Source organism: Esox lucius, chromosome 22 (genome assembly GCF_011004845.1).
Source record: "Esox lucius isolate fEsoLuc1 chromosome 22, fEsoLuc1.pri, whole genome shotgun sequence".
In the NCBI taxonomy this organism is placed as follows: Eukaryota; Metazoa; Chordata; class Actinopteri; order Esociformes; family Esocidae; genus Esox; species Esox lucius.
Window position 1 is genome coordinate 23907306 of NC_047590.1, and position 17756 is coordinate 23925061.

General features: G+C 39.2%; 1 protein-coding gene across 7 annotated transcripts in view; it reads left to right on the plus strand.

Moving 5' to 3' along the window:
* Positions 1-17554, plus strand: part of mtx2 (metaxin 2) — a 45308-nt gene extending 27754 nt beyond the window's left edge. For 6 of the 7 annotated variants that reach the window (XM_020044488.3, XM_020044489.3, XM_013132898.4 and 3 more), the window contains 6 exons: positions 2023-2099; positions 3843-3935; positions 6258-6296; positions 15569-15694; positions 16418-16494; positions 16911-17554. In XM_020044488.3, the coding sequence (XP_019900047.2) occupies positions 2023-2099; positions 3843-3935; positions 6258-6296; positions 15569-15694; positions 16418-16494; positions 16911-17112 (614 nt within the window). In that variant the 3' untranslated portion in view covers positions 17113-17554. 7 annotated transcript variants of the gene reach the window in all.
* Positions 17555-17756: the final 202 nt, after the last annotated feature.

Sequence of the window (17756 nt, forward strand, 5' to 3'; positions counted from 1 at the left end):
TTTATTGTAGGAAATGTTCAGGAGAGTAGAATAATTATATGCAATGTGTATTTGCAATTGTTGCTGGCATTTTACTCCACCCATCCTAGATCCTATTTGCCACAATGTAAGGATATGAAAAATATTGCCATGTACAGAAAAAACTATACTACACGCCGCAGTGAATGTTTTGTAGGAAATGTTAAGGAGACTATAGAGTAAATATATGCAAAAAAATCAAGGGGCCCTGTGTATTTGCAAATGTTGCTTGTGTTTTACTTCATGTTTTACTGGTCCTGAACTCACAAACAGAAAACTATTTAGAGACTTTTTACCTGTTTTTAATGGCCATTCTATGAATTCATCTGCCAAAAGCACACGCCACTTTGCATTGGTACATCAATGGATGAATGTGCGATACTCCCAGATGAATGAACAGAGCCTTGGTTGAATTTGTATGAACATACAACTCTAACTATTCACAAAATGAAATACCAACGATTTTCTGGACTGTTCAACAAATTAATTGTTGAAGCATAATGAGAAGTATATCCTGAACAATTCAACAAACGTATTATAGTTACTGTTTTTCATTAGGAGAGAAACAAAATATCAAACATCCTATCATTTGTCTATTAATTTTCTCTTTATTTTCATGAAGATTCAGCATCTAATGTAGACTAATTCATTCATTCATTCTTGATTGAAAAAGGTATCACATTTATTAATAGTTTTGTATCAATGTAATTCATAAATGAAAGAAAAAAGGTAAGTTATGCCATGAAATGAAATAGCTTAGTCAGTGTAAAGTTCAGTCTTGCTAGCAATTGCTGAATTCTTATGACTATTCCAGTAGGTTAGTAGATACTGGTAAAGCCTATTACTGGCTAATATGCTGTTAAAACGGCCATATATATATATGGACCTGAATATTCGTTATCTAAATATTATTAAAATTCCACTCAAATTATTACATATGACATTTAAATAATTTTTTGTTGTTTATATAACACGTGGTAGGCTTGCCTGGTTCTTCTTGTTTTTAGATAAAAGTTTTATATAAAAGGATGAGATATTGATTGACTTATTTTAGAGTGATGGAAAGGAGTTAGTGATCCAATTTACCACCTTATCTGGTAAACGTGGCAGAGATAGTGTTATAGATCGGGCATGTGTGGCTGCATCTTTAACTGGCTCACTTGTTTTCATTGAAGATGTGAATGCTGCAGCAGGATTTTTCAAGTGTAGATAAACGTCTAGTCTGCTCTAAATTAATTGTCTGTATTTTTCAGCAATACAATGACCTCAAAGACACAAATAGCTACAGTCAAGAACTTTCACTTTTCTTGACTGGCCAAGTTAATCAGTCTCCAAAAACAAGCAGGAGCTGAATATGGCGATAGAACTGGCCAGAAAGAGCATCACTAGGGAAGATGCCTAACGTCTTATGATGTCTATGGGTTGAAGATTACGGGCAATTATTGCATGCAAAAGAAATGTGAATACGCAAAAAATAAAAATCAGTCCAAATTACTTTTGGGTTCATTGTATACCATATCGGTATCTTTACTAAAATTTTTACATTAAAGATATTATGGAAGAAGGCTTTACTATGTAGGCATAAATTATGTGACACCTGCCCATCAAAAAAATCACTTTTTCTTTGCAGTCCTACAAAGGGAACATAAGGAATATATACCTTATTTGAAGCTTCAACAGTGTATTTGTTCACTCTTTAGTGCTAGTATCCATAAATATGTTGTTCAGATGTTTAATAATGTATAAAATGTCTCCTTATGTTTATTTCTATTTGATTGACATCCTACTTTGTCCCATCAGGTAGTCTCATTCCAGTACAGGATTTTTAGTTACATTTTTACATTTAAAGTTGATAAAACCAGCTCTGCATTCAGGGCAGCCATTTTGAATGACAACATGCTATTAGCGACCAGATGCTTGTTAGCACAAGCAGTCATTCCATAATATCTCTTTTTCTTTTTGTCACCACAATGAATTTCACATTGGTTATTCCTCTCCCTTCAGGTAAAGTCCCCTTTGTACATGTGGGAAACCAGGTGGTATCAGAGTTGGGGCCCATAGTTCAGTTCACCAAGGCAAAGGTAAGTAAGGGTTATTTAAGTGCAACAGGACCACAACATCTTTAAGCTTAGTCATTGAACACTCCCTGTGGTTCTCTCATACTGGCCATTCTGTTGTGACTGCATGCTTATCTAAGTATCCTGCTACTCTAAACTCAATCTCTCGCCCACGTCACACCTACAGTGAGGGGAAAAAATATTTGATCCCCTGCTGATTTTGTAAGTTTGCCCACTGACAAAGAAATGATCAGTCTATAATTTTAATGGTAGTATTATTTGAACAGTGCGAGACAAATGTTATAAATTGATTTGCACTTTAGTGAGTGAAATAAGTATTCGACCCCTCTGCAAAACATGACCTGGTACTGGGTGGCAAAATCCTTGTTGGCAATCAGACTTTTCTTGTAGTTGGCCACCAGGTTTGCACAAATCTCAGGAGGGATTTTGTTCCACTCCTCTTTGCAGATCTTCTCCAAGTCATTAAGGTTTCAATGCTAACATTTGGCAACTCGAACCTTCAGCCCCCTCCACATATTCTATGGGATTAAGGTCTGGAGACTGGCTAGGCCACTCCAGGACCTTTAATGTGCTTCTTCTTGAGCCACTCCTTTGTTGCCTTGGCCGTGTGTCATTGTCATGCTGGAATACCCGTCCACAACCCATTTTCAATTCCCTGACTGAGGGAAGGAGGTTGTCACCCAAGATTTGACGGTACATGGCCCGTCCATCGTCCCTTTCATGCTGTGAAGTTGTCCTTTCCCCTTAGCTGAAAAACAACCCCAAACCATGTTTGGTGGTGGGGATGGTGATCTTAGGGTCATAGGCAGCATTCCTCCTCCTTTCCAAACACGGCGAGTTGAGTTGATGCCAAAGAGCTTGATTTTGGTCTCATCTGACCACAACACTTTCACCCAGGTCTCCTCTGAATCATTCAGATGTTCATTACCAAACTTCAGATGGGCCTGTACATGTGCTTTCTTGAGCAGGGGGACCTTGCAGGCGCTGCAGGATTTCAGTCCTTCACGGTGTAGTGTGTTACCAATTGTTTTCTTGGCGACTATGTTTCCAGCTGCGTTGAGATCATTGACAAGATCCTCCCATGTAGTTCTGGGCTGATTTTTCACCGTTCTTATGATCATTTCAACTCCACTAGGTAAGATCTTGCACGGAACCCTAGACCGACAGAGATTGAGAGTTATTTTGTGTTTCTTCCATTTGCGATTAATTGCACCAACTGTTGTCACCTTCTTGCCAAGCTGCATGGCGATGGTCTTGTAGCCCATTCCAGGCTTGTGTAGGTCTACAATCTTGTCCCTGACATCCTTGGACAGGTCTTTGGTCTTGTCCATGTGGTGGAGTTTGGAATCTGATTACTTCTGTGGACATGTCTTTTATACAGGTAACAAGCTGAGATTAGGAGCACTCCCTTCAAGTGTGTGCTCCTAATCTCAGCTCATTACCTGTATAAAAGACACCTGGGAGCCAGAAATCTTTCTGATTGATAGGGGATCAAATACTTATTTCACTCATTAAAATGCAAATCGATTTATAACATTTATGACGTGTTTTTCTTTTTTCTGTCTCTCACTGTTCAAATAAACCTGACATTAAAATTATAGACATATTTTTTTTTTGTCAGTGGGCAAACGTACAAAATCAAACACTTTTTTCCCTCACTGTATGTTCCACACATCCATCACTGTGTATATCTTAATAATTGAAGTGTATTTATTTGTTTCGCTTCCTGGCCCTGATTCTCTGCAGGGTCATTCTCTCAGTGATGGTCTGGATGACGTTCAGAGGGCAGAGATGAAGGCATACATGGAGCTGGTCAACAACATGCTGCTCACTGCTGAGGTACAGCAGAACCCCAAGGGGAATATTTCAACATATTTGGAAAGCTGCACTAATTGTGAATAGCCGTGGTTGTGGAACGTTCCATAGGCTCAGGCGAAAGATAAACATTATGAAACTCCCGGTGGCGCTATTTTATACATTTCTCAAGGCATGTGTGTGATCTATGTACTCACCGTGCAGGGGATCAAATGTATTCCTTGCTAGCGACAAAGTTCAAATCTGCAGATGACATGGAACATCTGGTTGACATTTGAACAATTTGTAAACCTGTTTTTGTCGAGCCCGCATAGGTTTCATGGCCTTTATTTTTTTTGTCTGAGCCTAATGAACGTTTCACAGGTACAGTTCTCAAAAACTAGAAGTCCGATAGCTGTTAAGGCGGAAATTCAATACTTGTGGGTGAAGCAAGTTCATCTCTCTACATCTAGATGCTTATATTATCTAGATTGATTTGTATATCTGTTAATGTGCGCATTAACTGTGAATAGTTTATAGTATTCAGGGTTTTTCCTGGCTCAGAATGCATCTTTGGGTGACTACGCACGACAGTAAGCATGATCGGTCCATGTACAGTGAAGACAATGAGTTACCTTATTTTCTTATTTCTGACCATTTCATAAAAAAAATGTCTAGCACGCTTGAATAAAGGAAACCCCATTAACAAAACTGGTTAAAAAAATGAATTTTATTACAACATTGGAAGGGGGGAATGGAGTGAGTCTAAGGGACAGGGGTGTGGGGTTGGGAGAGACAGTCAGTTGCAGAGGTCACATCCTGCTTCAGAGCATTTCACCCTCTTTTTTTTATTAACTGAATAAAAGGACCTCAAAGGCCATGGTAGTCTATAGGACTGGACGATATGACCTAAAATCAAAATCACGATTAATTGAACATATGTTTTATAATGTGAAGTTTACATTAACATTATAATATCAAATACATTGTAACATTGTGCTATATGAACAGTTTATTTAGTGTGCTGAAGTAAAATATTATTTATAAAGAACCTTTTTAAACAAAGTGTATAACAAGAACAGAAAAGGAGAATGAAAAAGCCATATATAAACATTAGACATTATAATTTATGACACACAAATACAGAAAGAATATAGCAGACAGTCACCCCCCATGTATCCCCAATTAGATTGAATATTATAGCATTGGGTCTGTTAAGCTGATGTGCCCATGCATGCAGCTTTGACAACATTAGCGCCGTTGTCTGTCGTAACGCCCACAAGGCTCTCTTCCGTGAGATCCCACGCCGAAAGCATATCTCTCAGGCCCTGTGAAATCATCTCTGACTTGTGATCCACTGAAGAACATACCGTCTCAAGGCATCTGTTTTGCAACTTCCATTCATCGTCAATGTAGTTCTCAGTTTATGGGTCCATGTCCTACTTGACAAACTTGAGTTCAGCAGCTACCTTTTTACAACATGTTTTGTACATGTTGGGCAAGTATGGTCGCGATGGCACAGTATATCTTCTGTCGAGAGTTTTAACCAGGTGTTTAAACATACTGCGCTCCACTGTAGCTATGGGAGCCATGTCCTTCGCTATGTAGTAACAAATGGTGTCAGTTATTTATTTCCATCTTCTTGAATCCTTTTCATAATGTGTAGCACTTGGAAATTCTTGTGTTATCGACACCTGCTTTGTGGAAGCACTTGTTGCTGGGTGCTTGTCAGTCTCTCTTTTTTTTGAGCCATGTACTGTTTATATTCCGTAATGTGATTGTGCTGGAAACATTGGTGGTATTTCCTTTGGTCGCTGAAACAATTTTTCTGTATTTACATTTGACTTCATTTTGTTAGGTGTGGTCTTTACTGAAGCCAAAATGTGTCCAAACGATGGCCACTACATTTTTCTTTGGTACAAGTTACTCAGTTGACTTGACTTTTGAGTTCTCCTCTATGTTGCTTGCAGCTGACTGGATGGGGAGGAGTCACGTGACTACAATTGTGGTAGTATGTTTTTAAGGAGAAAGTATTAATAGGAAAAAACGAAATAACATGGGAAAATTAGGTCAGTGGATCTCATTAGCCTTCGGTTTATGTTCTGCTTGTTCAACAGTTTGCTAAATTGCTATTAAACACATTCGGAGAGGATTTAAAACCTCTGGGGTGCGCCAAAAATTCTGCTCATATTCCTTCATTTCATATACAGTGTTCATGTATAAAAGTCAACTTCAGTCGATTTAGTGTATTCTGTCACTATATATTGTCTACAATATTAACAGCTTTACAACAAGTACATTTTGTTCAAAGGTACTTAGCAAATGATGGCAATTCTGATTCATGGTTTTTCTCTCTCCCCTTTGCAGTTATATATCCAGTGGTGTGATGATAACACTGCTGCGGAGGTAAGACATCTGCCTGGAAATTAATTTTGATTACACTTTTTCTGGTACCTTGAGCTTACATTTAGCATGAGCACACACACTGCTGGCACCTCCTTCATCAACGTCTCTCCACCATATCACTTTTACAACTGCCATCAGTGTTAACCGGTGTGTTGAATATACTTTCCAGGATCTTAAGCACACAAAATTTGTATAAAATGTTATTAATTGGATCACATACCACATCAAATTGGTGGTTTAGAACAAACTTGTTTAGTGTTTTAGAAACCTTCTCTCTGCAGTTAACATTCAGCTGTCTTCACAACCATTTTTTTTATGTACATATTAACCCTGAAATCCTACTATTTGGGGTAGCTTGTCATCACTTGTTAATTGCTGAATACTGTCCATCACAAAGATTTGATTCAAGACTTTGTCTCAGTACTCGCTATTTTTGACATTACTGTTAAGATACATTGATCCTTACAAAGGGTGTCATTAATTTGATTTTATCTCACCATTTATTTTTTCTCTCTTAATAAGAGTAATATACTTAAAACCAAACTTTATTTATTACCATACTGCTATATGAAAAAGTGCATTATTTCAGTACATACAGTTAGTTACGGAAATAATTGAACACTGACACAACAAAAATATAAGTTACAGTTAAATAATGAATATGGGCTTAAAGTGTCTCTCAGCTGTAATTTGTGGGTATTCACATCCAAATGGGAGGAAGGGTTAAGGAATTACAACTCTTTAATATGTAGCCCCCTCTTTTTCAAAGGACAGAAAGTAACTGGACCATTGATTCAAAAGCTGTTTCATGGACAGGTGTGGGCTATTCCTTTTATTTCTTCTTCAATTAAGCAGGTCAATGGTCTGGAGTTGATTCAAGGTGTGTCATTCACATTTGGAAGCTGGTGCTGTGAACCCACAACATGCGGCCAAAGGAGCTCTCAATGCAAGTGAAATAGGCCATCCTTAGGCTGCAAAAAAAACCAATCATAGATGGCAGGAAGATTAGGAGTAACCAAATCAACAGTGTGGTATATTGTGAGAAAAAAAGAACGCACTGGTGAGCTCTGCACAACAAAAAGGCCTGGATGTCCACGGGTGACAACAGTGGTGGATTTCCATGGTTAAGAAAAACCCCTTCACAACATCCCGCCGAGTGAAGAACACTCTCCAGTCATATAATTATCGAAGTCTACCATAAAAGCAAATACAGTGGGTTCCCCACAAGGTGCAAACCATTCATAAGCCTCAAGAATAGAAAGGACAGATTAGACTTTGCCAAAAAAAAATACATCTAAAGAGCCAGCCCAATTCTGGAACCGCATTCTTTGGACCGATGAAACTAAGGGGAAGAAAACTATGGAGAAGGCTTTGAACAGCTCATGTTTCGAAGCATACCACACACAGTGGAGGCAGAGGGATGGCATGTGCATGCATGGCTTCCAATGGCACTGGGTCACTAGTGTTTATTGATGATGTAACAGAAGACAGAAGCAGCCGGATTAATTCTGTGTATAGGGATATATTGTGTGCTCAAATTCAGCCAAATTCAGCGAAGTTGATTGGACGGTGCTTCAATTTACAGATAAACAATGACCCAAAACATACTGCGAAAGCAACCATGGGGTTTTTTAAGGCAAAGAAGTGGAATATTCTGCAATGGCCAAGTCAGTCACCTGATCTCAACCCGATCGAGCATGCATTTCAATTGCTGAAGACAAAACTTAAGGCAGAAAGTCCCACAAACAAACAACAACTGAAGACAGCTGCAGTAAAAGCATCACAAAGGAGGAATCCCAATGTTTGGTGATGTCCATGCAATTCCAGACTTTAAGCAGTCATTGCCTGCAGAGGATTCTCAACAAAGTATTTAAAGTGAACATTTAATTTGTTTATTTTTCCAATTACATTTGAGCCCCTGAAATAAAGGGGACTGTGTATGAAAATGGTTGCAGTTGTTTAACCCCTTGAATTAAAGCTGATAGTCTGCACTTCAATTTCATCTTGGTTGTTTCATTTCAATTCGATTGTGCTTGCGTACAGAGCCAGAATTATGAAAATTGTCGGTGTACAAATATTTCCGGACGTAACTGTACTTGACCTAGGTTATAATACTGTTGTACTCAAACAACTTTTATTATTTGGAAAGTTTTTCACCCCTTAACCATGTTTATTATTAACTTTTTACCTCTCCTTTTCTAAATATCTTCATATTTTCGTTTTAGCCCTAAACTGGCCAACCTGATTCAATTCAGAGGTTTAATTATTTGTCTAAATTGAATCCGCCATTTTTTATTTCAAACCAACTTTTTTCTAGGAAGGACCTAGATGTTACTTTTTTTTAAATCCTGGGTTAGGAAATGGCAGCTTGTGCTAGAGCAAGCTGTTTTCTGTCCCCAGACAAAAGGTAATGTGTGGCGATAGGAATTGAAAATACCTCACAAATAATAAAGCAGGCAACATATAGGCATACCTCAAACTATAGAGCAGGGTTCGGCAAAAGATGGCCCGCGGGACAAAACTGGCCCGCCAGCAATAATATCTGGCCCGCAGCATGATTATTTTGACAGCGACTTGTGCTGAGATGGACTTCAGTCATGAAAGCAACATTTATTCACATAAACACTTCCTCTTTAGTGATTTTGCCTACCAAATAAAAATGCAAGAGTTTTTTGCAACAATGCTTTAAATTGTGGCTTGCTTGACACACCTAAAATACTCTTTACAAACATCGACAACTTCAGTGCAAATAAGACACACTGGCTTTGCATTCATGAAACTAGATAGGGTGAAGGCATAGTTGTCTTTCCATTCATCTTTGAATGCCCTATTTTTGCTGTCAACTTTCCACTTTTTAGACTCTTTGATAGTGCCATTTTATGTATAATGCTAGCTTAAATGTTTAGCTCTGCACACAACGTAATAAGGCTGTCAAATAATTATTACAATAAGTTAGGCTGTGATGTGTAACAAAGAAGCAAATTAAAATAATACACACTTATTATTCACAGTATGGAAAGAGGAAATAAAACTGGTTGTTAAAAGCATGACTCAAACAGGCCATTAATGGTCTTTTTCAAGTCCTCTTTTACTTCTTGAGTTATTTTTATTAATACGCCTATTAGAAAGGCAGTCTGTGTTGCAAGTTGGTGAATGAAGGCTCTTGGCCGGTTAGGCCTACGTGTCAGTAGTACTGAATTTATCCAGCACAAAACCTGGACACCGTCACACAACTGTTTTTTTGTTTTTGTTTCTGACTGTCCAACAGGATTTAACCACAGCTGACTAAGCAGTTGCAAAAGACACTGTAACTGTCAATTCTAGTTGCACTTTTTTTATCAATTAATTTCTTCAATTATCCTTTGACTATGATCTAAGCCACCCTCTAGTAGTGGGACAGAACATAAAGAATTGGCCCGATGCCAAACTTGCCCACCCCTGCTATGGAGGATATAAACAGAAAGAACAGGTCTAGTTTCCATTGTGGTCCTCATAAGAGGCATGGGTACACTCAGATATACTCCTAAAGTATTTCAGATGTCTATTTGAAATAGATATGGAGTAAATTTCAATTGTACTAAAATGTTATTTGCTATTATGTATTATAAGTAGTGTTTTAATTGTCTCTGGTGCTGACATTTAACCAGAATAATTACTAACAGTAAGTGACAGCTGAAAACAAACTATTCAGGTCTGAGAGCAATTTTTTTTGCTTTTCATTAAACATTATTTCCCTTGCAATTCTTCCCTGGCTTATTTTACAAGAGCAAGTAATGTATCCACTATGTATTCTGTCACCATAACTGGGTATATAAACTTCTCTAAATGTGGCCACAATTTCCCAAATTCAGATCTTAGCTTAGGTTTCTTTTTTTATGATTTTTATCTGCAGACATTACAAATACTCATAGAGAAAAAACATAACTGCAGTCTATTTCAATGATTCAATCAATCAATCAATCAAAATTTATTTATAAAGCGCTTTTTACAACAGCAGTTGTCACAAAGTGCTTTACAGAGACACCCGGCCTTAAACCCCAAGGAGCAAACAACAGTAGTGTTGAATTTCAGTGGCTAGGAAAAACTCCCTAAGAAGGTCGAATTTTAGGAAGAAACCTAGAGAGGACCCAGGCTCAGAGGGGTGACCAGTCCTCTTCTGGCTGTGCCGGGTGAGATATTAAGAGTCCAATTGGAATAATAAATACATTTCTCTTGGCTAAATCCAGAGTATATTTGATTTTAGACTAGGTCAGAAGTATGACCAGGTGGACAAGGACAGGAACAGCAACGGTCCCCCCAAACCAGGTAATCCGCAGGTGTGGACCAGGACCTCATCTCCTTCTAAAATTTAAAATTGGAGGAAACTGAGAAAAGTTAATAGTACATCCCTCATGTCCCCCAGCACAATAATATAGCAGCGTAACACCTTGGAAACTGAGACGGGGGGGTCCGGTGACACTGTGGCCCTACCCGGGGGAGGCCCCGGACAGGGCCCAACAGGCAGGAAATCAATCCAACCACATTGCCAGGCATCAACCAAAGGGACACCCACCAACCGCAACCCCCCTGAATGAGGGCCGAGTATTGCTAGCAGCGTACAGCCCAACTGCACAAGTGCGCAATAGAGAGTCAACAACAAGCCAGTGACTCTTCCCCCGAAGGGCATTGGAGGGAGGGCATCCCAGTGGCGACGAGAGCCCACCTGGCAAGACAGCAAGGGTGGACAGTATCAAGCCTATTGGTCACCTTCACGCCCCCGGGCCAGGCTACACCTAATTATAAACCGTGCTGTAGAGATGAGTTTTTAGTAGACACTTGAAAGTTTGCACTGAGTTTGCATTTCTAACCTTAATTGGCAGATCATTCCACAGGAGTGGAGCTCTATGAGAAAAGGCCCTGCCGCCAATTGTTTGTTTAGAAATTCTAGGTACAATTAAAAGGCCTGCGTCTTGCGATCTAAGGTTACGTGTAGGTATGTATGGCTGGATCATTTCAGCAAGGTAAGTAGGAGCAAGTCCATGTATTGATTTATAGGTTAAGAGTAAAACCTTAAAATCAGCCCTAACCCTAACAGGCAGCCAATGTAAGGATGCCAGGACAGGAGTAATGTGTTCAAATTTTTTTGTTCTAGTTAGGATTCTAGCAGCTGTGTGCAGCACTAATTGAAGTTTATTTATTAATTTGACTGGATAACCAGAGAGAAGAGCATTGCAGTAATCTAATCTAGAAGTAACGAAAGCATGGATTAATTTTTCTGCATCAGTTTTTGATAGGAAGTTTCTAATTTTTGCGATGTTTCGAAGATGAAAATAAGCAACTCTTGAGACATATTTTATATGTTCTTCAAAGGAGAGGTCAGGGTCAAGGGTAACGCCAAGGTTTTTTACAGTTTTTTGGGATACGACCAAGCAGCCGTCGAGGTTCACAGTGAGATCTGCTAACAACGCTCTTTGTTTTTTGGGTCCTAAAAGGAGCATTTCTGTTTTATTTGAGTTTAAGAGCAAGAAATTCTCTGTCATCCACTTCCTAATATCTGAAACGCATGCTTCCAAAATAGCTAATTTAGGGGCTTCTCCATGCTTCATTGAAATATATAACTGTGTGTCATCAGCATAACAGTGAAAGTTAATATTGTGATTTCGGATTACATCGCCCAGAGGGAGCATGTATAGTGAGAAAAGTAATGGGCCCAGAACCGAGCCTTGAGGAACTCCAAAGCATACCTTTGACTTGTCAGAGGATATGCCATCCACACTAACGAACTGATATCTTTCAGATAAATAAGATTTAAACCAGGCTAGAACATGTCCATGTATCCCAATATTGGTTTCCAGTCTCTCTAAGAGAAGGGAGTGATCAATAGTGTCAAAAGCAGCACTAAGATCAAGAAGCAACAGGACGGATGCGGAACCTTTGTCTGAGGCCATTAGAAGGTCATTTGTTACCTTCACGAGTGCAGTCTCAGTACTATGATGGGATCTAAAACCAGACTGGAATATTTCATAAATGTTTTTTGTCTTTAGGAAGGCATTCAGTTGTTGGGAAACACATTTTTCTAAGATTTTTGAGAGGAACGGGAGGTTCGATATTGGCCTATAATTGTTTAATATGTCGGGATCTAGATTAGATTTTTTTAGAAGAGGCTTAATTTCCGCAATTTTTAGTGAGTTTGGTACGCATCCGGAGGAAAGGGAGCAATTTATTATGTTCAGCATTGGCTGACCTAGCACAGGAAATAACTCCTTAAGTAATTTTGTAGGAATCGGGTCTAGCTGAGAGTTTGTGGGTTTAGAACTCATTACAAATTTTGTAAATGTGTCGAGCGATACGGTATCAAAAAACTCAAGTGTCCCCATTGACACCTGATCAGGGAGGCTCCGGAAATAACTATTTAGGGATTCAGTTATTTGTTTTGTAATGGTGACGATCTTTTCATCAAAGTAGTTCATGTATTCATTACAACTAAAGTGAAGACCCACTTCACTTGCTAAGCTTTGCTTTTTTGTTAACTTTGCAACTGTATCAAAGAGAAATTTTGGATTGTTTTTGTTCGCCTCAATCAGGTTGGAGAAATAAGCTGATCGAGCAGACGTGAGTGATTTTCAGTATTGTACTGTACTGTCTATCCAGGCTAGTCTAAATACTTCCAACTTGGTGGAGCGCCACTTTCGCTCCAATTTTCTGGAGGCTTGCTTAAGTGCTCTAGTATTGTCGGTGTACCAAGGAGCAAGTTTCTTGTTGCGTATTTCTTTAGTTTTTAGTGGTGCAACTATGTCTAATGTATTTCGCAGTATTGAGTTTAGATCCTCGATTTGATCGTTTACAGATTTATTTACTCTGTCATTTATGAGCGAACTAGTAAGAATATCAAGGAATTTATTTGTAATCCGAGAATTTATAGTACGGCTTTTGAAACTCATTGTTTGGGGGGCAAGTGAATTTCTTGTTTTAACGGTAAATGTAATAAGACAGTGATCCGATAATCCAGGATTTTGGGGGTAAATTATTATATCTACAATATCTATTTCTCGTGACAGGACTAAATCTAAGGTATGATTGTGGCAATGTGTTGGACCTGAGACATGTTGGATGAAACCCATTGAGTCGATTATGGCTTGAAAGGCTTTTTGAAGAGGATCATAGGGGTTTTCCATATGGATATTGAAATCGCCAAAAATTAGAATACTATCTGCCATGACTACAAGGTTAGACAAGAATTCTGGAAACTCATTGAGGAACAATGTGTATGGCCCGGGGGGCCTATAAATAGTAGCTATGTAAAATGATTTATCGGCCTGGTTAACTTTCATGAGTAAAACTTCGAAAGAATGAAACTCTGTGATATGTTTGAGAGTAAGTTTATATTTACTGTCATAAATATTAGCGACACCCCCTCCTTTTCGGGATGCACGAGGGATATGATCACTAGTATAGCCAGGAGGAGAGGCCTCATTTAAGGCAGTGAATTCATTAGGCTTTAGCCACGTTTCACATAAACCAATAGCATCTAGTTTATGATCAGAGTTTATGATTCATTTACCGCAACTGCCTTTGGAGCAAGAGATCTAATATTTAGGAGTCCCATTTTGAGATGCAAAGTGATACAATTATTTTTATTTTTGACCGAGGTGGAGGAAGGCTTTATCTTAATAAGGTTGTTTTTGTTAGCACTACCTTTTTTAACTTTTCTCAGCCTGGAACGAGTCACAGTGGCAATAGGTAAAGCTGTACTAACTACTCTGGCTATGCTATTGACAGACTCCACTATGCTAGCAGGCTGGCTAACAGCCTGCAGCCTGACCTGCACCCTATCTCATGTTAAAGCTATAGGAGTGAGACTCCTGTCAATGTTCCTAGACAAAAGAAGAGCACCACTCCAGCTAGGATGGAGTCCGTCGCTCCTCAGCAGATCAGGCCTGGCCCTATTTCTGGGAGAGTCCCAAAAAGAAGGCCAGTTATCTACAAACTCTACCTCCTGCGACGGGCAGAACTCCGTTTTCAGCCAGCGATTGAGTTGCGCAAGTCTGCTGTAGAGCTCGTCACCACCCCTAGCTGGGAGGGGGCCAGAGACAATTACTCGATGCCGACACATCTTTCTAGCTAATTTACACGCTGATGCTATGTTCTGCTTCGTAACCTCTGACTGTTTCATCCTAACATCGTTGGTGCCAACGTGGATAACAATATCTCTGTACTCTCTATACTTGCCAGTTTTGGACTTCGCTAGCACCAACCCCAGATTTGCGGCTACGTCGGTGGCTCTGCCCCCCGGTAAACAATGTACGATCGCCGGCTGATTCTTTAGTCTAATACTGCGTGTGATGGAATCGCCAATGACTAAAGTTTTCAGTTTTTCAAGTCCACCGGTAGAACATGCCTGCCGACCATTCCCCTCCGAAGACGGCTCGGGCCTTGACTCCGACTCCAGTGGGGAAAACCTGTTCAAAGTCTCAGTTGGTTTTAGCAACGATTCAGGTTTAACTGGTCGACGGCATTTCTTCCCAGTGACCAAGAGAAAGTTATTGCCCGGCTGCAGGAGCTGTGCCGGGGGGCTAACAAAACTATCGTTTCTACCTGGTGACACTGACGCAGATTTTTCTATTTCTACACTAGCATAATCCTTGCCTGGCATTTGCGTCAGAAGCCGAGCCTCTAACTCTGCTATCTTTAACTTAAGACGAACATTCTCCTCCGTGTTGTTGCTACAACAATTACAGTGAAAAGGCATTGTAATGATACTTAGCCTCGGGTGTTCAGGGGTGAGTAGTTCTGTTAATTATGTCCAAAAAGAGTCCCGGTGTAGAAAAGTTGGGTAAGAGGTCAACAGATAAATATTGCGTTGGTAAAACTCTAAAATAGAATTTTGACCAATTAGTTTATATCGAGTAAATTCGAAAAAGTTTGGCAGGTAGCCAGGTAGGTAACAGCAGGCAGGGTACAGCACGTCAACAATCCCACAATGACATCAGAATAAAAAAAAAAAAAGTAGGGCTGGAAATCTGTTTTAGTGTTATTGTTTTTTAACAGTGAATCTATGTCTTCTCTTGCACTAAACACGATCTTTTAGTCCCCAAAAGATCATTTGAACATGCCCACATGCATACATCAGTATGTGAAATTCAGTTTGGTTTTTGTCAACAGATTTATTGGTCTTGTACTACTCTGACGGATTAAATCCTTTCCATCTAAAGTGATGCACAGAGTGACTATCTTGGTATAACAGCAATTAAAATGTGGAAGCTTTTCCTTTAAGCTCACCTCTTTGCATATAGATCTCCAGGCCCCGATACAGCAGTCCATATTCCTGGCCCCTCAACCACATCTTGGCCTATCAGAAACAGTGGGAGGTTCGACGGAAAATGACTGCCGTTGGCTGGGCAGGGAAGAATCTTGAGCAGGTCAGTACCCTTTAATCTCAGAAACCTAGAACAAAATTGTCATCTGATTTATTAATCAGATACTGGATTAGGTGCTAAGGGGGAGGTGGATGATACTAGACAAAGGAGTGATTTGTTCAAATAAGCAGTGATGAAAACAGTGGACACTGGAACCCACTGGAACAACTACTGCTTATTCTTCACACCCGCAGTCTTTAGACAGATGTTGGATATAATCTCTATTAGACAGTCTGTTGATCTGAGATTAGATCCCTGATCTTATCCCTCAACTATAATGATTTTGCCACATTTGGATATATAAAAGCATTCCAATCATGAAACTGGTTGGGAGAATTCAAAGAGTGCAGAGCAAGGCAATGGGAAGTATCTAAAATATAAACATTTCATAGTGCTATTTCATAGTTTTATCTTCACTATAATTCTACAACATATAATAATAGTGAAGACTTATTATATAGTCTTCACTGTATAATAATGTATAAATATTATAAGGAAATACCCTTGAATGAGTGTGTCCAAACTTATTCACTGAGACAGTATATTATTCATTATTATTCATTCATTTCTATTCTACATTTACCTTATCATATGTTAATAAAACATGAAATGAGGTCTGAACATGTAATATTGCTCAATTGTCCTTAATTCAAATTCAGTCGGATTTTCTCTAATGGCTGTTATTTCCATAGTGTTGTTATAATAAATGTTTCTACACCTCTCCAGGTTTATGAAGATGTTAGCCAATGCTGTCAAGCTCTTTCCCAGAGGCTGGGCACACAGCCATACTTCTTCAATAAGCAGTAGGTTAAATTTTTTTTGTATTTCTATGTACTGCATCTTTATTGGGATGGACAAAATACACTGCTCAAAATACTTAAGGGAACACTTAAATCACACATCAGTTCTCGGTGAATGAAATATATTAAAGATCAGAATGATTGAAATTATTTTAATGGGTAGCCATGAGAAACAAACCCAAAATTCTGTTGCTTTAAGTGACTACTATTTTAACCATACAAGCCTCAGTTATTGGAACTCCGTTATGCCAACAGGAGTTCAAGCCCTGTCTTGGTTGTTATTTGTTGTAGTATACTGTCTATCCCCCTCTGTTTCCCAATGGTATATGTGGGTGAAAAAGCCAGAGATGTAGTAAGTTTGTGCCTATAATCACTTAGAGCCCATGCTCTGCATTATAAAAGTCTCTCTTTGTTCTTAGACCCACTGAGCTGGATGCACTGGTGTTCGGCCACCTCTTCACCATACTGACCACACGGCTCACCAGCGATGAGCTGAGTGAGAAGGTCAAGAGCTACAGCAACCTGTTGGCTTTCTGCCGCCGCATCGAGCAAAGCTACTTCGAGGACAGCCAGGCTGGCTCATCATCCAGAGGCTATTCCAAAGGACCCTCACTGTTTTGATACAAACCTCACAAAGCCACCTCAGTCACACACTTCCATCGCAACCCTGTTTTATCCCATAAAACACTGTACCACTGCATTCCCAGCCATTCTCTTTCCACCTGTTTGCCTGTGAATGCTATAAACTAGAAGTATGACTGTCCTGAAAGTACAGTCATTGGTCTTTGATGTACAAAGCAATTGTGATTTATTTTTTTCCACAGTGTGCTGTTTTTTTTTCTGCTTTGATATTTGAATGGAAAGTGCCTACAGAATTACAGATCAATACTCCAAACTCTTTCTTTACTATGTATGGTTTCTACTTTTAAGTCTCTTACTGAGCGTACTTGATAAACGTTAGTTTGTAATCAACCTGAGATATACCATGTTTGTGCTATGCTTGTGAAAAACCTTGATGAAATCAAGGCTTAAAAAATTATTAAATAGTGCATGTTATGTTCTATGACTACCTCTTATTAATGTTGTTCTAGAAATGCTTTAGGTCATATTACAACCATTGAGTGTCTTGGGCCTGGGAGTTGTTGATGCTGAGGGTTGTTGATGAACGGTAGGTCATTTTTGTTAATGCTTTCTTTTGCTGTTTCTAGTTGTTACAACCAAGAAAGCCTCTAGAAACGATCCAGCTGCAGATGTCCCTTTTGGGG